Source organism: Nelumbo nucifera, chromosome 2 (genome assembly GCF_055504915.1).
Source record: "Nelumbo nucifera cultivar China Antique chromosome 2, China Antique-T2T, whole genome shotgun sequence".
In the NCBI taxonomy this organism is placed as follows: domain Eukaryota; kingdom Viridiplantae; phylum Streptophyta; class Magnoliopsida; order Proteales; family Nelumbonaceae; genus Nelumbo; species Nelumbo nucifera.
In genome coordinates, this window is record NC_142650.1 from 2074759 (window position 1) to 2098947 (window position 24189).

Sequence of the window (24189 nt, forward strand, 5' to 3'; positions counted from 1 at the left end):
TTTTAACTATGAAGACTTGAAAAGTCCCTCCATCGATTATTTGCTCTTGCATGATTCTTCACAAACCTAGCTTCCCAATTATGATAACAAGTACGGATGACTAACTGCAGCTTTGCAAGCGAAATGTGGATTGTCAAATTAAGATATTGTTAAGAAAGAAATAATCCTCACGACTCACGTACAAAATTCAACAATATACAATGACCAAAAGCCTTCCCCTATCCTGATTCCAAGCCCCCCTCCAGAGAGAGAGAAAACAGAGGCATTCCTTTCTGTTTCTGATGTTCCGACATGCCGAGAGTTCCTTCACTAGTTCACTCAACCTTGGCCACGCCTCCCCCAGGAATGCTGCTCTCTGCAACAGTCTCCCTCACAAACCTAAAAAAACAGCAAACTCCTATCACAAAAAATACCGAAATTGATGCATAAGATAATTTTGTGAGAACCTCTAAGGTCTCCTTCATATGATGTGAAATTTTGATCCTAAGTGTCAACTTAAATATCAAAATTTTATCAAATAAAAAAGGACCATGCGGACAACAAATGAAATATAAAATACCAATTGGAAAGAACAGGAAGCCAATATGTACCTTGCTAATTTGTCCTGAGAGGACTGCAACACATATATCGCAAGGATAAAAGACAATAAGAGCCCTGTTTCACATGCATAAAATAAACTTTAAGCAAATTTTCTAACAAATGAAATATTTTTACCCTTTAATTCATCACCCTCCAAGTGGCTGGATCATTAATAATAAAATAGGGCAGAAAAATATTTAAACAGAAGAGAGCATGCCCTATGCACACAACCAACCGAGCCTTAGGTGTGTCCTTGCAACATTCCATCTAGCAAAAAGGAGTCCAGATCTGTGCTGACCACAACACAATGCTGGCCACATTGTTAATCACACTGCTGCGCATTGGGAACATCAGTGATATAAAGTACAAGACATATTCCTGATGTATGGCTGTGTGAATGTGTCCAGCAGTGTGCTGTGCAGTTGTAGTCAGCAGATCCAAACTCAGCAAAAAGTACCAAGGCAGTTGAACCCTTTAAATTCTTTTAGGACCGAAGACCACAAATACAAGCCAAAGCAAAAACAGGATAGAACATGCACCACCAAATTGATGGAACCAAACTTTGTCTAAAAATCTCCAGTTTTGCCTCTGAGTTTCCATTCACACTTGCCCAATTTAATTTCTCAAAATATCAATACAATTTTACTTTTTTTTTTTTAATTCACCAAGTGCAATGATGAGGAGCCTTCTTACCTGATCCAAATAATGCATAAAATCCAGCTGTGACATCTATATCTGAGTGCTCCTCCCTGCAAAAATAGTTAATTTCAAAATATCGTCTGTAAAAATTTTAAACAGGCCAACAAAGTTCCCAAGCATGTTACATATAATCCTTGAACAGGATCAACAAATAACTCTATGAGGCATGCCTCTAACATTCCAAAACCAAACATTTTTGCTGTGGTTAAGAGGGCAGTAATTATCAGATTCTTAGATGTAAAATTGTTCCACAAATACTTGTCAAAATGCTTTAAAACATTGTGAATCTCAGTAAAGAAACACAATTTATCTTCTACTTTACCACTATGAATCACATCTGAGAAAATGAACAAGAAAAGAAGCACCACAAAGAATAAAGGAAATAGAGAAATTTCTATGTAACTATACAAAATTGAACTGACATGTAAAAAGAAATTTAATGAAACTAATCTGCAGGGCCCATAAAATTCAATATTCTTGATGTATGGCTGTATATGTTTTCTGTAAATGCAGGTTGGGAAACTATACATGGCATACCTTAATCAGCATTATGCACAAAGCAGAGGCAAAAGAAATTATTACCTAATTGAGAGTCGAGACATTTGATTAACCTTAAAATGGTATACCAACATGACACTATAATCTACAATAAGGTCTCAAACTTCTGGCAAAATTTTTAGAACACACCCACCAAAAATAAAGAAACCCAAATGAAAAGAAAACAAAAAGGTGGTAATTTGTTAGATCACATTTTTGTTTTGATAAACTAAATAGCACAATCCCTGATAGAGGATGGTTATGTTAGGTTGGCAGCCAGCATCAAAACTTTTTGCCAAAATCTTATGAACACGGGTGCTGAATTGTCATTTTGTTGAGGGCCCGGGAATAGGATCTCGTCACGGGTCGGTCCACGGGGAAAACCTCCTGTTTTCCCTTGTTCCTTCCTGCTCGTGATGAACCTATCTTGGCACCTTCGGTAATTTGTCCAAGAGATCACCAACTCTCCTAACTCACTCTTGACTGAATAATTTGATATCTCATTCAATAATGGGGTCTCCTTAAATAGGAGATTACAAGAGTCCTAATCAAAGGGAGTCTCCTTGCTGAATAGGGAGACTTCCAGTTTTATCTTGCTAAGGATAAGATAAGCTAATCCTAATCTGATAAGCTACTAACAAGATAAGATAAGCTAATCCTAATCTGATAAGCTATTAACAAGATAAGATAAGAGATAAGAACAAGCAAAATGAGCTAATCTAATCTAGATAAGGTTGTTGTTGCCAAACTGGGTAGGATGAGCATCACTGAATCCTTGCTGCTGCTGGCGGTGGGCCCGGGGCCTGTTGCTTCCGGCAGCGATGGTACGTCTTCCCGAGGAAGGCGTCCATAACACATTTCCAACCCAAGTTTTCACTATTGCACCAAGCAATGGCCCTCGAGACAATGCTTCCAGCTCCATGTGATTTTTGTATTCAACTTTTTCTTCAGTTTTATTTTTTTGTGTAGACGAATAGTGAGCAATATATGGAAATGGTGCCTCCATGCTCCATAGGATTAGTGTTAAAGAGTTTTTTTTTTTAGTGTTATGAGTTCTCAGCTGAACTTGTCTTCATCTTGAAGTACTCAAGGTTACCTCTACTTTGAACACATTTTATAGTTCATTGAACCTTCTCTATATATTCATCAAAAAATAGAAACCATTGACAGCACCAGTAAGAAGTGATCTATTGCAAATTGAATGGAAGACCGAAAAGGACATGGGTCAAAAAAGTAATAAATGATTCAAACGCTCATAATTTACCAATGGATATGGCATTAAACTAGTGTTTTAAAAGCGCAAGGCAGAAAAAAAGCGCAGGGGCCAATTTGCGCCCAAGGCACAAGGCGCAAAAATACAAAAAATAAAAAAATATATATATTAAACATAATATTAATAAAAAATATAAACTTAAATTTTAAAATAAATGTTTTAAAAAACCTATTATCTAAAATTAAAATACATAAACATAACATGTAAAGTGTATTCAAATGAAAATTTAAAAATAAAATCAAACATATAAAACATTTTCAAGCATGTAAAACCCAAAATCTCTTTTTTTCCTCAATTGCATTACTTCAAGTAACTAATGTGATGTAAAACATATTACATTCCTGATTCTACAAGCCGCCTTTGTGCCACACCCCTCGCGACAAGCCCAAACAAGTCCATGTTAGGGTCTTAAATTCTTAGTTCTCACACAAAAAATAATGGTTTTATAATTTTAATTGCTTTTTAAGATGTTTTATTAGGACCCTAACATGGACTTATTTGGGCTTGCCTCGAGGGGCATGGTACCGGGGACCTTTTGAAAGGCCTACACCTAGGACCTAGGCAAGGCACATACCCTGTTCCTCTAGTGGAGGGCCCAATGGACAGTTCTCTAACTTTGAATTTTAGGCTGAAGTTATAGGGGTTTAAACAAGTTACAAACTCTGTTCCTCTAGTTTTCTTGTTATAGATGTGTTTGCTAACCCATCCCCAGCTGAGTATGTATTTTTAAGTCATGCATTTCAATTTTGTGTATAGGTTCTTGATGGACTTGATCATACTTAATTATTTATTCTGTCCTGTTCTATATTTCTTTAAGAATGACAACTTAGACTGCATGTTTCCTTTTGATTTCCTCAAATATTATCAATTTGTTGGGTTTGTGCCATGTAGTTGTTTTTTAGACATACAAGTAACAATTTTCTGATTTTTTATAATTTTAGGTACTATTCATATTTTTTTAACCATGATGCCACAGGCTACTAGATCAACATAATGGTTGGACCAATTGACCTGTGACCCAGCAGGCATTTTGGTTCTACCCTATCCTATTCGGACAATAAATGGTAACAATAAAAGATTTTCTAGTGAAACAAATATGAGGCCTTTTAGTGGATCCAAACCACAGATTTACATTTTTGCCTAGGTAACATCCATTTTAAGAATAATATGGGATTAACGAAACTAACCATGTATATCTGACAAGCACATATTTTGGCCAATATTCCGGATCCCAAAATTGCTTGCGTATGTTTGGATGAACTTCAACATCTGCCAGAAGCAACAAAAGTATATTATTCAAAACATTACAAATAGTTAATTAAGATAATCGAGAGTGTGTTTAAACTCATGACAAAACACATGATAATTCTGGTTGATTATTATCAAATAGGTGCATAACAAGAGTAAAAGAACATCTTGATCAAGATTATTGAGATATTTGCACCCTACTCGTCAGAGTATATTATATTGGGACAGAATGCTGCTGTTATCCATTCATCTTGCTCAATACCTGGCGTAATTAGAGATTAGACTCCCCAACTCCAAACCAAATCAATCTAGATCTACTCTTGCTCTCTTTTCAGGGCCTATAGGAATTGGTGATTCCCACAAATGATGAATTACTAGCACTATTGCAAGGACTAACAAAACATCTTCATCAAGATTTTTGAGATATTTGTGCTCTACTCATCAGAGGATATTATATTAGGACAGAATGCTGCTTCTATCGATTCATCTTGCTCAACACCTGGCTTAATTAGAGATTAGACTCACCAACTCTAAACCAATTCAAGCTCAACTTTGACAGCTCTAGATCTATTCTTGCTCACTTTTCAGGGCCTATAGGAATTGGTGATTCCACAAATGATGAATTACTAGCACTATTGCAAGGACTAACAATGGGAAAGATGATGAAGTTGAGAGATATCAAGGTGGAGGGAGACTCCAAAACAGTGGGATGGTGGCTGAAAAGTTAAAAGACTAGAACATGGAACTACAGACTCTAATGAGAGAAATAAAGACATCAGGGAGGGGCAAGTAACAAGAAGAGATTCCTTGTTTTGGTGTGTAATTGGTTAAAGAACTGTTAAGACTAACATGAAAATTTCCATTGTACATGTAATTGGTTAAAGAACTGTAAGACTAACAAGAAAATTTCCATTGTACATGTAATTGGTTAAAGAACTGTAAGTTAGATGGTAGTACCAGCATGAAAACTTCCATTGTACATATAATTCTTTTTCATTAATGAATAGAATATAAGTTAGCTATCCAAAACACGGGAGTAAACAAACAGCTCCAATGGTTCACTCCAAGACATGGTTTGCTGGACAAAACAATACCAGCTATTTTTGGTCTTCATTTGCACAACTTTTATACTTTTATAAAGGAAGCAAAAGGTAGAGGGAATCTTCCTACTTTTCCCTACCACCAATGTAGCTAAAGGACAAAGGCAACACTTGTCCTTTGCCAGATGAAGGCAACATTACCAATAGGGTGCATACCAAACCCACTTAGACTGCAATCAACCCATAACTCTAACGCTACAAATAGAAATGTTAAGACTTTCGACTGTTAGAAAAAAGGAAAAATGCACCAAGCCCTTCAAAATTATTCTTGGATATAGCACAAGATTATATAACCTGAAATTTAGTTGAAGGTAATACCAAGGTTTTAAAACACGACCCGGAAACGGAACCGTTCTGGCCACCGGTTTCCGGGTCAACGGTTCAACTGTCCGGTTCGAACGGACAGCCCATTCTGACAACAAAAATTAAAAATAATAAAAATAATTAAAAATAAAAAACGGCCAAAAACCATTGAACGGGTCGGCGGTTCGCCTGCCCGGGTCAACGGGTCATTGACTGATTCAACGGTTTTTGGCCAGGGACCGGGTTTGGGGTAAAATGAAGCTGGTTGCCTGGATGGTTCCCGGGCCGAACGGTCTGACCGTCCGGGTCAACGGCGGTTCGAAAACCATGGGTAATACCAAGCATTCTATTGGCAATGGAAAAGAACTTTTTCGGGGTTGATAATATTAGCATGAGCTTTCACAGTTCAGTGAGACTGTTGGGAACTTGAGACATCATAACTAAAAACCTTCCTTGAATTTTGTGGATAGATCAAAGATTTGGAGTCCACACGATTTTAGTTTCTATTCCAACCCTGCTCTTCAACTCAAAAGCACCTTGCTGCTCCCTCTGGACTCTTTTTTTTTTTTTGATAATTGCTCCCTCTGGACTCCTTTCAATAACAATGAAATCCAACCCCTGCATATTCCAAGCTTTACTTCTCTTCCAATGCTAATACAGAACATAGTAATTGTGCAGAGCTTCCATCAGGGCTATAAAGCATGAATGATGGAGGAGACTCAAGATCTAATTTCTTACACACTACAGATGCAAGATGCAATTATCAACATGATATGGGTTGACTTCTGTATTTCAGTTTTAATTTATCTCTAATGAAAGTTATCGTTTCTGATAAAAACAAAATGATATGGATCTAAGAAAACAATTGCTTTCTGTCTAATAAAGTAGAAAAAAAATCATAATGAAAAAAGATATTTTGATTTTTTTGGAAGAAGGTAAGGTATTATATAGGAATATTGTCATTTGTACCAATACTGAGAGGAAAATTACATAGGAATATTGTTTAGCACAATATGATGTAGATAATGACCATTAAATATCCTCAAAAGTAGTGTGTTGTAGAGGTAAAGTCAGTGACAGACTCCACTGCTCAAGAAAAAATAAATTAGAATGACAAAGCAAGGGGAATATGACATACAATGGTGTGGCATGTCTACAACTTTAGCTGTTACACCCTGTAAATCACTTCCAGAGTATCTCTGCAGAAAAATTCAATTTCAACCAAAATATGCAAAAGATCAAAACAAGGTATCTATAGAAGTGTCTGTTATCATTACAATGAACTTGCTCTTTGATTAGAATCAGTAAAAACATTTTTTATTTAAACTCAAATTAACAAATTATACCACCATGCTCAATTAGTTTTTGAGATCTTGGTTGGTTTTGAATCATGGTATCCTGAAGGATTTTTTTATCAACTAACAAAATCAAAAGCTGTCATTACCAGCTGAAAAAAGAAAAAGCAAATTAGAAGTACAAGAAATCCCCCATTACTAGATGCTTACATGTGACAAGCTTATCAGAAGTAATATCAGATAATTAGAAGCAGAAGAAATCCATTCAGAAATTTGGACTGAACAAAGATATATCATAAATCCCTTATTATCAAATGCCATATGGTGGGAAATAATGTGTAGATGGACAGTTCACTGTCAAGTTGTATTATAATGTGGTTATTAAAGACCAGGAGGAGCAGTTTCAAATCAAAGGAGTATGGGATGATCCAATCCCTCTAAAAGTGGAAGTGTTAGCATGGTTGCTTTCTTTGGATAGCATTTTAACAACTGATCATAGTTTGATGGAATTCATTTGCTGATACTTCTTTGCCCTATTAGACAGCCCAACTTCAGTCCTATACAACCACATGAGATTCTCTCTTTGACCTCCTTTTCCAGTGATAAGAAATCAAAAACTGTTTACAGCACTATCCCATTTGCAATCTGATGGGGCATTTAGAAAGAAAGAATGAGAAGAATCTTTTAAGGAAAACTAAACAGTAATAGAAGATTTGTGGCTGATATTTGTTCCATGTTGCTGGAATAGTTGAAGACAAGGCTCAAAATTTCGCAATGTATTGGGCCATATCAGCCGATAAGTATCGTTTTGGTGAGGGCCCAATAAATGTAGAAATGGCCAGTCTTTTTGTTCGTATCGAGGCCGATATGGGCCCATATCGATCCATACCGGGTCTGTATCATCTGATACAGGCCCGATACAATGCATGTATCAGCTGCTACAATTTGAATTTTAGTACTTTTCAAATTCAAATTTTATTTCCCTCCCTCTCCCTCGATTAAATCACTCAATCAAGTCTTACAAATCACTTTTAATTAAGTCTTACATTTAAGACAATTGACACGCCATTAAAGGCAACATTCAATTTTGAATTTGAATTATATGCAACATTTAAGGCTATATTTAAGGCAATATTCAAATTCAATTTTGAATTTGACATGCCACTAAAATAGTCCATTAAAAACTGCGGATATGAGGGAAATATGATTTGAACCCTAGTCACTTGTAACGACCATAAGTCGACTATTGCACCATATCCTAATTGCTTATCCATATAGTACACATTTTGATTCTTAAGTAACTTTTTTCCTCTTAACGGATGGCATCATGCTTAAATATCAGTTAGGTGACAGGAAAGCACAAGGCACAAAAACAAGTTCTAGCCTTACCAAGAAGCTTTTGTTCAGGAGAGGCAAATGACATATTAGATCTTAATAGCTAATGAGCACTAAACCAAACGGATGATGATGATGTTAAAATCTGGGAATAAAGGCTTTGTATGCATACTAGGTTTAGACAAAGCCTGTGATGTTAACTAATCATTCTTTCTTTTATTTTTGAAAAGTGGTAAAGATTTATACTACTTTAAGAAGTATGAATGGCCTCAAGAATATTTCTGGAATTTTTTGAGAACAAAGTTTACCCCTCTATATTTAAATTTACTGATAAAAATGAGCGCAAATAGGGTAATCAGTTATTGATATTAAATGCATTCGATTCCCTCTCATTAAATCCAACATTTAAGTTATTAACTTGCATTTATGTTCATTGAATCATATACTTAAGTCATCTTTGTTTCTTCTCAAGTTCTCATTATTAAGTTCTATTAATTAAATCCATACTTAATAAATTAATAATTCCAATAACATAAAAGCATATACTTTTAACATCTACCTAGAAAAAATAATGTTTTCATCTAGGTGGTGGTAAAAAATTAAACCATTTTGGGTCAAATGAGTCAATTCATGTTGCCATGATTAAATAATAAAATGAAAAAATAGATAAAATGAAAGTAGAAAAAATGTTCCTCTTAAGGAACAATTTCCTTCTTTTCTTTGTATGCTCTTTCTGAATTTAAAAATGAGCCAGTTTCTTCTTTCATCACCCCTTCTTCTTCCAGTTCGGGGTTTGGGTGGAACCTGGGTCTGAGGAGGGTTGTGAGGGATTCAGACCTTGATAGTATTTCAAGCCTCTTGAACTTCTTGATAATGTTTTCTTGGACCCTTCTAAGGTGGACTCTAGAATTTGGACCTCTACCCCCACGGGCTCTTTTTCTTGAGCTTCCTTCTCCAAAGTCCTTTGCCAGTCCACCAGTCCTACAACTTCCCCTTTCCCAGTTAGTGAGGTTTGGTGCAGACCGATTCCTCCTAGGGTTGGTAGTTTTTGTTGGGAAGCCTATTTGGAAAGATTCAACACTGGGGATTTGCTCCAAAAGAAGAGACCTAATACTTGTTTGTAACCTCATTGGTGTGTTCTTTGCAAAGCGGACGGGGAGACTGGTTTTCACTTACTAGTGTCTTGCCAATTTGCAAAGTCAATCTGGGAGTGGGCTTTTTCTCTCTTTGGGTGTAGGTGGAATCCTCCATCAAACTTGCAGAGCCTATTTTCCCCTTCCTATTTCAGGTGGCACATGAAAAGGGGAAGGACTAAGTGGAGAGGTCTGAGGGCTGTAGTATACTGGACATTATGGGAAGAAAGAAATACTAGGATCTTCTTAGAAAAATGAGAGAGGGGCTGAAGAATTGAGGGCTGTGATCCACATAAGGGCAGTATTGTGGCTGAAATCACTAGAACTATTTACAGATTACACAGTGGAAGACATGTTGAGAAAGTGGGGCGAGATTGCAAACTGCACTCAGGTCAAACCAATAATAAGGGTGTCCTGGACTCCCCCACCTGTTGGCTTCTTAAAGTTAAATTTTGATGGGAGTTGTAGGGGGAATCCGGGACAATCAGGGATTGGAGGTGTTTTTAAGGATGAGAACGGGGTCATTTATGCCCTGTTCTCAGGCCCAATTGGTGTGGGGGATTCCCTTAGAGCTGAGATCTTGGCAGTATGGAAGGAGTTCAGAAAGCCAAGGAGATGATTGTCAGGAAACTCATAATTGAAGGGGACTTGGAGGTGGTGATAGGGTGGCTGATTAAAGATGACTACGGTTTATGGAACTATAGAAATGAGAAGAGGAAATTCAGGTGGCTGGTGCGGGAGATGGACATCAGGATGAGTTGGGTTAAGAGATCAGCTAACTCCTTAGCTGATGGATTAGCTAAACAAGGGATAGAAAGGGAAGCAATGTTTTGGGCTCAGTTCTTGTCTTCCTTGCTGTAAATATTTTGATATTTCAAAGATTTGAATGAATCTATTATTGATCAAAAAAAAAGAAAAAAAATGGAAACATTTTTAACATACATATTAAACAATAATAAGTATGATAAATACGAAATGTTTTTATTAATGATGGAAATGGAATGCAAAATTTAATTGAAAATAAAAATATTTTCCTATTCTCTCTCATTAAATCCTATATTTAAGATATATTTTTCTCATCATTAAATTCTTGTAATGAAATCCACAATATTAATTTTAATAGTATAAAAATAAATATTTTGAAAAGTAATTTGAAACAAAACCATTTTCTTCCCTCCCAGTGGTGGGCAAGCAATTCGGCCATTTGAGGTCAAATGGATTAATAAATAATACCATAATTAAATAATAAAAAATTAAAATAAATAAGTATAAAATGTAAGAAGTATTTTTACTAATGATGAAAATGGAATGCCAAATTTAAAATCTACCTAAAAAATGAAATGATGTCATTAGGGGTGAGCCAAAAAGCCAGAAAAACCAAACCGAACTGAAAAACCGATCGAAACCAAACCAAAAATCTGGTTAATTGAACCGGCCGATTCGGTTTTGGTTCGCTATTCTTAAAAAACCACAAGTTTCGGTTCAGTTTCAGTTAACCTTTTCAAAAAACCGGCGATTAACCGAACCGGCCGGTATATATATACAATAATAAATTATATATATTATGTATTATATATTATATTTTTATTTTTATTAAACCCACTACCATTTGACTTTTTGAATTTTCCCCTTTCCCCTTCTTCGATACATAAAGGCTAATACCAAAACTGAAAACCCTTGCTTTCCTCTTGTTAATCTTCCTCCTCAGTTCCCCTTGCTTTCCTTTGGCGCCGATCGTCATCTTCTGTCATTCGACGTCGACGTCGGTCGACGGTCATCCTTTGACGGCCTCTCCCCCTCCCTTCTCTATTAAGGCCACGCCATAAGGCCCAGAACTGAGAACTCTTCCTCTCACTCTCTGTCTCTCTCTCCCTCTTGCCTGTCATCTCCTCCACCGCTTCGTGCCAATCGCCAAGTGGCAACGCCAGTCGCCGGCAAGCACCAAGCCACCAAGGCCAGGCGCCAGCTACTCCCTCTCTGGAGACACCTATCATCTCCGCCACCTCTCACTTCAGGTTCAAGCGACAGCAACCAGTTCGGCACCAACAAATTGGCTACCACTTCAGTGTTCATCGTCCAAGTTCGACTTCAAGCCTTCAACTTGTTTAAGGTATTTTTTTATTTTTTTCATAGATATCATTTATGGTGTATTTTTTATTTTTTTGCATAAATATACAGGCCTTCAGGCTCTAGCTTGTTCATTGTCCAAGGTTACTGCACCAAAAAAAAATGAAAAATGGTTCAATTTTGGTTCGAATTATTAAGAAACCAGCCAAGTCGGTTTGATTAAAAAAACTCACGAACCAAACCGTGATCAGCCCTAGATGTCATAGTCAAATAATAAAACTTTGAAAAATAGAAAATTCAAAGAATCACAAAAATTAAAAAAAAAAGGATAGAGAAAATTTTGGGCACATATTTAATGTTATATATTTATAAAAAATAAGATATTGGGTACATCTCTAATATTATGCGTTCATTATATTGAAAAAAAAAAGTATTATAGATAAGAAATAATTTTATCAATGATGGACATGTAATACGAAATTTAATGTCAACCTAGAAATCAAACTATTTTTCTTTTTGGGTGGTGGGTTCATGGTTTGGGTCAAATGATATCATAGATAAACAAAAATTAAGTGTGATAAGTAAAAATTTTTTATATAATGTAAATGAAATATATAATTTAAAGGGAAATTATAGTTAAAGCCGGTTGTACATTTAAAATTAGGTTGCAAGTTGGTCTAGAAACCAACAAAACTCTGACAATCGGCTCTACATTTCAAATTATAAAAACCCCCGCCATGTCATTGGAGGCTTATCTAGCTATTACCAACATGGGACTCCTAATCCATGTTGGACACAACAAAAAACCTATATCAAAAATAGGTTTTAGTTTCTCTCCCGCTCCCTCTATCTCTCGATCTCCCTCCCTTCTCTCTTACTCCCATAGTCACCTCTCGATCTCCCGCTCCCTTTGTCTCTCCCACTCTCTCAGCTTTGATCTATAACCAAATCAAAATCTCTCTTTCTCTCTCTCTCAATCAATATCTCCTTTCTCAGTCTTTCTCCTACTCCCTCTATCGTTCTTTTTAATTTTTCTTACAAATTTATACAATATTAATCCGATAGTATAAAAAACTAAAGGGATCAATCACTTGTACAATCAAGATATAAATTTCTATCAAGTTGGTGTAAATTTCATAGTCAAGAGTTTCTTGTGAATTTTTATCAAATTGGTGAAATGATTTTTGAACCATACCAAGTTGGCCTCATGTTCTTTTATACGGTCTGATTAATACCATATAAGTGTGTAAGAAAAAAAAAAAAAAAAAAGAATTGAGAGATGGAGTGGGAGAGAAACTGAAGGAGAACAATAGAAATTAAGGGAGAAGGAGAGATCGACCGAGAAAGAGAATAAGAGAGATTAAGGGAGAATGATAAGTAGAGAGAGAATGAGAGAAATTGATAGAGAGAACATAAATATTAAAACCGAAAACCATTTTTATTTATTTTCAAATCACACAGTCATTGAGCAGAGAGAGACGACTCTGAGAGTGAGAGGGAGAGAGAGGAAAAGAAACTAAAAACCCTTTTCTTATTTTCCAACCACCTAGCATTAAAGGGCAATTTTGGTATAAGATTTTTGTTGTGTCCAACATAGATTAAGAGTCTCATGTTAGCAACAGCCACATAAGCCTCCAATGACATGGCAGGGGTTTTTATAATTTGAACTGTAGAGCCGGTTGCTAGAGTTTTAAATGTACAACCCACTCTGATTATAATTTTCCTTAATTTAAAATGAATCCGAAAGCAAATCTATTTTCTTATCTAGATGGTGGGTCAATGATCCAACTTTTCAAAGAAACCATAATGTCATAATTGAATAATAAATATTTAAAAAATAATAGAACACCAAAAATAAAATTGTACATAATTTGTAGAAAACATTTGAGAACATTTCTAATGTTAATATTCATCATATTAAATAAAAATAATTGTTAAAATAAAAGTTTTTTTTATTTATGATAGAAATGGAATACAAAATTTAATAATAATAATAATAATAATAATAATAATAATAATAATAATAACAATAATAATAACTGTTATTTGCTACAAAGCTAGCATTTAAGTTTATTTTTAATCATATTATTGCTTTTGTTAATTTTCAATTTTTATCTTAACTATGATATATCTAAAATTCAAGTAATTAATATGAAGAAAATTTTCTCACGTGCAATGCATCTGCTTAATTACTAGTTTCATTAAAAGCATAAAGAGCATGCTGATGAGGAGAGATTTCTCAACAACTGCAAAGCAGGGGAAAAGAAAAAGACAAATGGAAAAATTAAAATAGTACATCATTATCCCACGAAATATTATCCCAAAGCTCACTAAAATGCCTAAAATGCACACCCTAAAATATATTACTAACAGAAGCCCATTTGATCAGAATTCTTTCAAATTTTGCACAAAGTTTTTGAGCAGGAAAAAAAAGGTCTTCAAACAGGAAACCGTCCTTTCTATCCAGATACACCAACAGATCACCAATGGGGTTAGGTTCCAAAGTAACGTGCCACTTTAACTAAAGACCTTCAACCGCCAAGAGGAGAACAGAGAAGCAATATCCGGAGGAATAACCCAATTCATACCAAACAGCTTTAAAGCATGAGACCACACCCTTGCTGAAAACTCACAATGGACTAAAATATGCTGAATATTCTCCTCAGCTTTCCCACATAAGCAGCAGTGATCGACAATGATGTTAACTAAACCATTCTTGGCCTACAGAGGTTAGGTTTTTTGGTATAAATGGAGGATATGGATCAGGAGTTGCTTTAATAACAAATACTACTTTGTTCTTGTGAATAGTTCTATTTAGCCAAGGATTTTTTTTCCTGCCAAGTAGGGAGCCCAACAGTGACACATCCATGTTGCCTCTGCTATTCACTTAAATATATTTACTTCTAATTACAGGTTTCAAGGCAGGTTCCGAGGGTGTTTCAATATCTCATTTGCAATTGCTGATGTTATGATTATAAGATAACAGTGAGGAAAGAGTGTTAAATATATCATTCTAATCAGATGCTTTGGGAAACTAAGTTGTAAATTAACCTTGATAAAAGCAATTTCGCCAATGAACTACTATTTTACCTCTAGGAGGAAACCCTAGATCTTTTGTCTTTTTAGATGAAAAGTTAAAGAAAACCCTAGGTTTGTCTTTTGGGGGCTATGGTGAAAAGATGCACTATGAGATAGTCTTGCTAGAAGAGAGGAACTATATCTCTTTTAAGGAAAGGATTGGTCTTATCAAGACCACACATTTAACTTCCTAGTTTACTTGTTAGTTTCTAGAGCCCTAATAAAAGTGACCAAAATCTTAGAGTGGAGCATCGGGAATTTCTTGTGGGAGCTAGGTGACTCCAAAAGGGACTACCTTTCTTGTTGGGTGCTCTGATAAACTATGGTACTCTAATAAACAGTATCCATGGCAGACAACCAAATGGATGTAAGGCAAATTGACATCCAAAACAATTTTAGCCTATCGTTGGGCAGTTATCCACTCCATTCTTGACTTGTTTCACAAATACATCAGGTATGCTCCCAGTAAGGGAAATACAGTTAGATTTTGGGAAGGCCTTTGATGGAGAGAATATACTATATTTCTTCTTAAAAAAAAAAAATAATCCCATTATCCTCCTTTGTCTTCTCCTCTAGCACTTACCCATCTTGGAATTTTGGCTTCAAGACAAGCATTTAGGGATCATGAGGTTTTGAAGGTTATACTACTTGTTGAAACTTTAGAAGGCCTATTTTTGGATCTTAAAGAGAATAACAGAAGAATTTAAACATTTGATCACATTGGTTATTTTTCTTGTGTTCTTTCTTAAGGCCATCTTTTATCAGCTGCTCTTTTTAAAGGCCATTATACCATCAAATCAGCTCCGTGTGGCTTTTCCATCTAAAGATCAATACTTGTGGAAGTCTTTCTAAAAAAAGGATGACTTAGAAAATATCGTTATATGTGTGCTTTCCATTTAAGGCTGATGTAATATTAGGTGTATGCCGCAAGGGGCACTTTAGTCTTTTTCTCCTTTCCTTTAAGTTGTACGGTCGCCCTAGTATATATAATAAAAAAGGCTGGCGCCGCCAGCATAATCTTGTGTCTCTCTCATCCTCTTTCTCTCTTCTCCTCTTCTCTCTTTCACTTCTCTTCTCTTTGTCCACTGTTCTATTGACTAAAACAAAGGCAAGTTGTGAAACCACTATCCATCTACTAATATCTTCAACTGTGAATAGGATTTGAGAACAAAAAAAAAAAAAAAAAAGTTCAGCCTATAATCAAGGAGGTTAGAAAGAAAGAAACTAAGGTGATGAATGCCAACATCTTATTAGACTTCTAAGGGGATCTTGCTCATGGAGATAGCCTCCTAATCAAAATATGGTGAAAGCTTAAATCTCCACGATGGATGAAGTGAAAAAACTGAGCAACCTGGATCCTACCAAGATTAAGGGTATTTTTGCAAAAGAAATAGGAAAAAAGAGTATGTAAAAGATTATTCATCAATACTGAAAGGCACAACTGCACAAGACAGGAAGTGATTAAAGCTCAAAGTTTCTTTCTTTTTATTATCAATAAAATATTGAATTTTCAATCATTAAAAAAAGTTGAAACCTAACAATCTCTAAAAGATTACTTCTTAAAGAGAATGTTGTGGGTAGAAAAGATTTTTTTTTTCATTGGTAATGTAGGAAGCTTTTTTAATAAAAATTAAAAAATATATATTATGAACAACGTAGGTCGACCCTATTTTTTAAGCTAGCCAAAGCTACCTAACCCTATAATTCTTGGATTACAAACACCATTAAACAGTTACCCCCTGGTACATTTGTTCCCTGTTTACCCCTTGTTTGGCCAATGAATCAACTAGGTTGTTTGTTGATCTTTGGACCAAAGTGAACATGTCAACTAATTCTTTCCAAATGTTTGATTTCTCTCAATTTGTGGCAGAGTTACCACGTTCCATGGCTGCCATTTCTTAACTATCCCACTATACCTTTGAAATCCCCTTCCACCACTATGTTCCCGAATTCCAAACTCCTGTGGTCCTGCCCATCCTTTGTCCTTCTACAGCTAGCGGTTTGACTCTTCCAGAATCTCCCATTCCTATGGGTCCTAAATAAATAGCTAGAATGAGAAGGGATGTAGAGACTTTCCAACATTATTGAAGAGACCCTATTATTTTGCATTTTCCATAAACATCAAATTTTCTCAAGTTAGATCAGCACATTATACACTGGATGTTCTTGAGAATGAAGGAATTATTACAGCCGATTTTTCTAGTAGCATGGGCCTTTCCTTTTGTAATTTGTCATTTTAATTTTCACACTTTATCTTGTAAGTACACTTTCTTCATTGTACTTGTTTTCTTCTAGCCTCACCTGAATGAAATATTCTTGCCAATGATCAAAGCTTACATGTTAAGCATATGAAAACCTTACCAAATGTACATCAATCATTGGAACCTCAGGACTCTTCCGGTTTATTACAAGGAGCCACGGAATAAGAAATTTCTCCCTGCCAACTTGGAAAGATCTGCATACACAGCAATCCTAATAACATGTCTGGAATTCCATTGCATTTCCAGAAGAAAAAAAAAAACACTAATGGGTCATATCAGAGGATAGCAAGGGTTGCAAGGAAAAAAAAGGAGCTATATAAATAAATATTAGGAATTCAAGGAAAATGACATACCAATAAAAAATTTAAAAGAAAATAAAGTTAAAATGATTTCTGGTAAAGAAAGTGTACTCTAAAAACACAAGATTGCATATCTTAATGTTAAATTGGATGAGGCCACCAGTATAATATGTTTTCTGGTTCATTGTAGTAATATGGTGAAAACATGCAAATGAGTGCATAGCATATAAAAAAACAATTTCAAGAAAGTAGAAGGCATGTTAAATATAACAAAATAAATCCCCAACATGATCTCTGAGTTAAAAATAAAAATGCAAAGTTGAAACTAAGGGCAGATGTTTCAAAATCACAACATTTTAAGATGGATATGGTACAAATACGGTATAGGCAATGCAAATTTCGAAACAAAAGGTGTAGAAATGAGAATAAAATTAAGATTGATTACCGGAAGATACCTAAAAGTGACCATTTACTCTAGCCCCTTTTTCTGATTGATACTAGTAATATTTTCTTGATGATATAGTTGTCAAAAGACAAAATCCATTCTGAGAAGCTGACTGAAGAGCAGGATGATTTGGATAAACCATTAGAGAAAGAGAAGGTGTGTGGAGGATCATGAAGGAAACGGATGAGAACAAATCCCTGGGGGAAAGTGGTTTTACTATGTTGTTTTGCAAGAATTTCTGGGATGTTGTGAAGAAATGAGGGGTTTGGAGAATTTCCATAGAAATACATCCATTTGAAAGAAGCCTAATTGCAATTCACAACATTCATCTCTAAAATAGGCAAGCAGGGGAGCTGAAAGGTTTCAAGCCAATTAGTCTGATTGAATTTTCTGTAAAACTTTGGTGAGATTTCTTGCATCTAGAATGAAGAGGGTGGTATCGTTCGCTATATCCAAGTCTAAAGTGCATTTATATTAAACAGGAAAATTTTGGAATTTTGTTCAAATGGGACCCGGCCAGTTTCTTCAGGAGTTCTAAAGGGATCAGGCAAGGTGGCCCACTTTCACCCTTATCATTCATTTGTGTGACAGAAGCTCTGACTAGACTTATGGCAAAAGCAGCAGGAGGGCACAATCTTGAGAGGTTTGTGGTGAGGGTTGTGTTTGATAAGATGGAGTTACTTAACTTTGCAGATGACTATATTTTTTTTTGGATAGTTCACAAGGTCACCTAAGGTATTTGAATTTTGAAAGGGATCATATGATGGGATCCTGCTCACCACAAGAGTGTTCTTCGAGGGAGACTTTGCCTCCTGAAATCAGAGAATTAGACAGATTGAGAGAGAAAAGAGGAAGAAGAAGAAATTGGGAGTTGAAATGGAATAGGTCGATGCCTTTCTTGTTATCACTTGTGCTATTTATGGATGTCGGTTACATCACCAGTGGATACTGGGCCTTCTTGTGAGCTCCCCTGATGTACACATGTTTAATGGGCCTCATTAGGCCATTCACATTATCATTCTTATTAACAGCCCCATCATCATACTTCTAGTTTGAAGTGATTTCAGGCCTGATAGGCAATATATTTGCCTCCAGTAATCTCAGCTTATTTTAAAAAGTAATTCTGGTTAGGCAAGTTAAGGGTGTAGAAGATCTATCCAGAGGCGTCATATATCTTCCTACTCAATATTTAGATCTATCACCTTGGAGCCAAGTGCACATCAGTCTCCATCTAGGATCTTGTTTTGGAGTGGCTTCAAAGGAGATTATCATCATGGAGAGCATAATCTCTTTCAAAAGTAAATAATATTGATTAAAAATGCACTAGAAAATTACTGCTTGTTATCTTTCATTTATACCCATGGATGAGGTGGAAGGAAGAGAACAAATTCCATTTGGTGGATTGAAACAAACTGTGCTCCTCAAAGGATGGAAATTAAGGATAAGAAGATTGAAGATAATAAATACAAAGTGGCATTGGCATTATAGTGAAGAAGTGGGGAGTTGGTTAAAGCTAAATATGGATCACTGAATGACAATGGAGATGTAGATTAGACCAACTGTGTAACTCCTTGTATGATTGTTTGGTTTTGCAAAGGCATTGACAAAATGTATGATTCCTTCATAAAAGGTGTAATAGAAGAACCTGTGGTGTGACATCAAACCACTGTCATTGGAGTCTCTTTACGCAAGCTGTTCATGAAGAGGAAAAGGTTTCTAAACTCTTTGAAATGGTGGATGGAAGAATAATTTGGAGGCCATGTTTCCATAAGAATTCGCAGGATTGGAAAATTAAGGAAGTAACAATATTTCTGCTTAAGCTTCAAGGACAGTAAATTAATCTTGATGCAAGTGATATAACTTGGAACAGGAGGAGGTTTGTTAATTCACTGGGATCATTTATAAAGAACTTGATTCCTGCTAGTAACTCCTAGTTTCCATACAAAAACATTTCAAAAACTCAGGCACCATCTAAAATAGATTCCATGCAATGGACAGCAGCATTAGGCAAATGCTTAACTTGAGACAAACCTGTTTCCATAGGTATGAGATTCCTAGTGCTGGTTGCAGCTTCTGTATCTAGGATCTAAAGACAGCAGTCCATGTCATTGTGCATTGCCCATTTAGTTACAGAGTCTGGGCGCATTTTTTTGGATCTTTCTTTTTTTTTGGGAAAAAGGTAAAGTAATATTTATTCAAAGCAACACATACAAGCTGTGATCAGACCCAGAAAGGCAACCTGAACAACACAGCAATTACATACTCCACCAGGAGTTAGAACGAAATAAAACAGACAAATTCAAGTTTCTAAACTCCTCAGAAACTGACACCCAAGAGATTAACTTGCCCACAGCTTTCTGAATTAAGTCTTCTGGACTCTTAGCCTTATTACAGAAAAACCTACTATTCCTCTCAGCTCAAATGGACCACAAGACAGCACTAGGAATAGTCCTCCACACTAATTTCCTTTTCTTGCATAGACCTTTGATATTCCAGCAACAGAGGAGCTCCTTTACTGATCTTGGCATAGTCCAGCTGATGTTCATGGCTTTGAGAAAATAGTCCCACAACTGAGAAGAAAATGGGCAGTGAATGCACAGATGGTCTGTTGATTCAGGAATACTCCCACAAAGACCACAAGATAGATCCAATATTTGAATGCCCCGTCTCACAAGGTTAGCTCTAGAAAGACATTTATCCAGAGCCATAGTCCAAATCAGAAAGTTGATTTAGATGGACTAATAGGGTTCCAAACCTGAGTACATGGGAAATCAGTGTCACCCATTCTGCAAAGCTTAGATGCCAATGTTGACAGAGAAAACACCATCCAGATTCCACTTCCAGCACCACTTGTTTTCTGAGACAATGTCAACCTTTTGTTTCTGGAGAAGAGTCAGCATATTCACTCTCTTCAAGCTCCCAGTCAAAGAGATTCCTTCTAAAGAGAGGGGTCCAAGTAACAGAATCTCCAGTCAAGCTACAACACTCAGCTACAGATGCCTCTTGATTAGAGGCACACTGAAAAAGAAAAGGAAAAGACTCAGCAAGAGAACCATCCAAGCACCAAGGATCCATCCAAAACTTAGTTCTATTTCCATTACCAACCTTAATTGAAATCACATCCATTAGAACAGAATAGTTCTTCATTATCCCTTTCCACAGAGAATTTCCCCAACTTGGAGGAGGATCCCTAGATCTCCAGTTGCCCCACTCCACCCCATATTTACCAGCTATGAGGGATCTCCACCAAGCATCACTTTCAGCCACAAACCTCCAGATCCACTTACAAAGGAGAGCAGAATTAAAGCTCTTCAACTTCCTTATGCCTAAACCACCTTCAGCCTTAGGGAGACAAACTTGATCCCAATTGACAAGATGAATTATTTGCTCCTCATCCCAACCCCTCCAAAGAAAATTCCTTTAAAGCTTTTCAAGCCTTCTTGCTACTTTATTAGGGATAGGGAATAGAGAGAGGAAATAAGTAGGTAAATTGGATAGGGTGCTCTTTATCAAAGTAACCCTACCCCCAAAAGAAAGATATCTTGCCTTTCAAGATGCTAATTTTCTCTCCATTCTTTCAATAAATGGGTCCCAAATTGAAGAAAGCAAACAACTCGCCCCCAAAGGCAGACCCAAATATTTTACTGGAAGGGATTCAATCTAACAAGCCAATACCTCCGCACATTCAACCAAGTTGGTTACTTGCCCCCACTGGAATGATTTGACTTTTATTCCAATTGACTTTAAGCCCAGAGGTCACCTCAAACCAAGTTAAAATCCCAAGAACCAAATCCACCTAAGAAGGAGAAGCATCCACAAAACATAAGGTATCATCTGCAAATTGGAGAATATTAACCTTCTCCCCCTCAAGAGCAATTGCAAAACCTTCCCACTCACCAGACTCAACAGCCTTCTTACAAAACAGAGTAAGAATCTCCATGAGACAAATAAAGAGTAATGGAGACAGGGGGTCACCCTGTCTAAGTCCCCTGGAGCTATCAAAGAAACCTGCAGACTACCCATTAATCAAAACTGCAAATTTGGGAGAGGTAATACACACTTTAGTCCAGTTTCTCCATTTCTGCCCAAAATTCATATGCTACAACACAAGATCAACACACCTCCAATTAACATGATCATAGGCCTTCTCAATAACAGCCAAGTGTTGGATATGTGGAAGGTAAAGGGACTCAACAACATTAAAAATGGACTTATTGTTGATTTGGCATTTTTCTTCCTTCTAGGTAATTATTTGGGGATCACAAGAAATACAGATTGTATATTCATTTATTATAGTTACTAGGTAATGTGTTTCTATGTATCCAGTTTATTAAAGATCATGTATATCTATATATTCAATTTATTGATTATATTTTCTTCAGTGAGATCTTTATTCGGCAGCACTGGACGTGTTTTTTGCTAGAAGTTTTAATTGGAGGAGAAGTTTTAATTGGAGGCTATTGTCAAGCATTTGGCATCTAAGTTTTGTAACTAGGGAACTTTGTTATTCATCCCTTTGTTAGGAAATTACTTAGGTCAAATTAATTTGGTAACATGATGACTAAGATAGAAAATTATTCTGTCTGATTGTTCCATGATATCCAAGTGCATCAATTGAAAGTGCATCATAAATAAATGAAAGAAATTAGTTCTTACATTTTATAGGGATCAGCGCCAGTGTAACCTGTAGGTTTCCCTATTGGGATCAATACCTATCCATTACCAACAGGCAAAAAAACAAGATTACCCACCAAGAAGAAAGAGGATAGTTTTCTCCAAACACTAGAGCAAAAAATGACATAACAATTGATGAGCCTAAAGAGGATACCTCACGATTGACAGCAAAAATTGGGCAATGGCGACCAATCACATCGTGCCAAACAGTTCTCGACTGAAATTTGAAATGCATCGAGTTAGAAACTAAAGGAGGGGGGACGCACACATAAACAGAGATTTAGATGTATTTTTTGGTTCGAACCGAGTGGTATTGACCCATCTTGTTCATGGGAACGATATCCCCTGGCCTGTAAGATAGAGTAGTCGATGAGAGAGACAATACGCAGAAAGACAAGAAAACTATCACTCTTTCGTTGACGGAGATCCCGTAATTTCTCGCCATAACTGGAGAATAAACGCCGGAATGCTTTTCTTTTGTGCAGAAGCCAGAAGGGCCAAAATATTAACAACGTGCGTCTTCACTCTTCAGTATTACTGATTACTCCCCCTCATATCTCACATACTCTCGATCGCTTTATAAGAAAAATTATAAAAATCACCCCATATTTCTAACAATCGTAATAAACTTCTCTTTTTTTTTATTAATAAAAATTCTCCTTTATTTTGACCCTAACACAAACCACATGTTAAAACAATGGTTAAATAGTTAAAAATACCCTTATGGTTTAGCAAATGAAAAAAAAAAAAATTTACCCTGCTACTTAAAAAATTACTTGAAGATACTTTTAAATTTTCTAACAATAGAGATGACGGTAAATGTTAACGAAAAAATGAAATGTCAACATTACCCTTTATTATTTTTTAAATTTTCAAAATAAAACCAACGGTTGATTCTAATTTGCTGACGTGTTCATATCTATTCAGGACCACCGGCAATCACTCCTTCAAGAAAGTTTTTAGTCCTTGCAACAAAATCCACCGGCAAATTTGAACTGTCTGAAGAGGGGGAGAAGGAGAAGTTGAGAACAAGCTACGATTAACTAAAAAGTGACTGTAGGTTTGCATTGCCATCTGTGTCTCACTATGCTGCAGTGTTTGAAGGGTTTGGGGGATTTTTGAATTTCTTTTCTAGATCTGGGTTGCTTTCTGGATTTGAGTTTCAGGGCCTGATTTTTTCAATTGGGGACTTTCTCAGAATTTGGTTTTTGGTCTTTGGTGTGGGTTGGATTTTTGGGGTCGTGAATGTCTTGGGTTTTGCTTTAGTTTTCTTTTTTCGTGGATTTTTGGATGCGTACCGATCTTTGGTTTTCTAGTGGCTTTTGCCGGGGTGTCTCATGTCTGAAAAACTTGGACTTTGTGTGTTTTATTATCCAAGGGTATCTTTTCTTTTCCGCTTTCATTTTCTGTCTCGTTGATGATGTGATCCGCTTTGAATTCAGTCCTGAATTTTGGGTTCTTGGACTGAGATCTCTATTCACTCACTTTTTTCCTTTTGCGTTTCTTTTGAATCGAATCTTAGCAATCTAGTTATAGTTCTAAGCCTTGAAGATCTCTGGTTTCGTGCATTAAGGTTGTCGCTGAGTCTATTTTCCCTCCTTGCATTAGGGTTTTGATTTTTGAATTTTGAACACAAACCTAACCGACACTTGACTTCCTCCCCATTTCATTAGGGTATTTTCAATCCCAGTTTCATCTGATAAGACATTATTGTTGGATTTTATTTTGAAAATTTAAAGAATAATGAAGGGCAAATTTGACCACAAAGGGTAATTTTGGAATTTAAAAAAATTAGAGGTGCAAATCGGGGACCGGCATGGCCCAGTACAGCCCTTATATATTTATATATATTTTTATATTATA

General features: G+C 36.1%; 1 protein-coding gene across 1 annotated transcript; it reads right to left on the reverse strand.

Moving 5' to 3' along the window:
• Positions 1-22901, reverse strand: NPU (ATP-dependent helicase/deoxyribonuclease subunit B). The gene is made up of 9 exons (XM_010254813.3): positions 22631-22901; positions 22481-22543; positions 22309-22364; positions 17009-17102; positions 6878-6938; positions 4276-4357; positions 1273-1328; positions 591-654; positions 1-378 (listed from the first exon to the last, which is right to left on the reverse strand). Exons 1-9 carry the CDS (start codon positions 22769-22771, stop codon positions 315-317), a joined length of 681 nt encoding a protein of 226 aa, XP_010253115.1. The 5' UTR covers positions 22772-22901; the 3' UTR covers positions 1-314.
• Between the last annotated feature and the right edge of the window lie 1288 nt (positions 22902-24189).

Bases quoted from the DNA above. Each gene is read 5' to 3' on its own strand.
- NPU (XM_010254813.3), bottom strand. From the start codon at position 22,771: ATGGCGAGAAATTACGGGATCTCCGTCAACGAAAGAGTGATAGTTTTC. The intron at 4,358-6,877 runs GTATGTCATATT...TGCTTCTGGCAG, and splicing joins TGTAGACATGCCACACCATT to ATGTTGAAGTTCATCCAAAC. The intron at 655-1,272 runs GTAAGAAGGCTC...CATGTGAAACAG, and splicing joins TTATGCATTATTTGGATCAG to GGCTCTTATTGTCTTTTATC.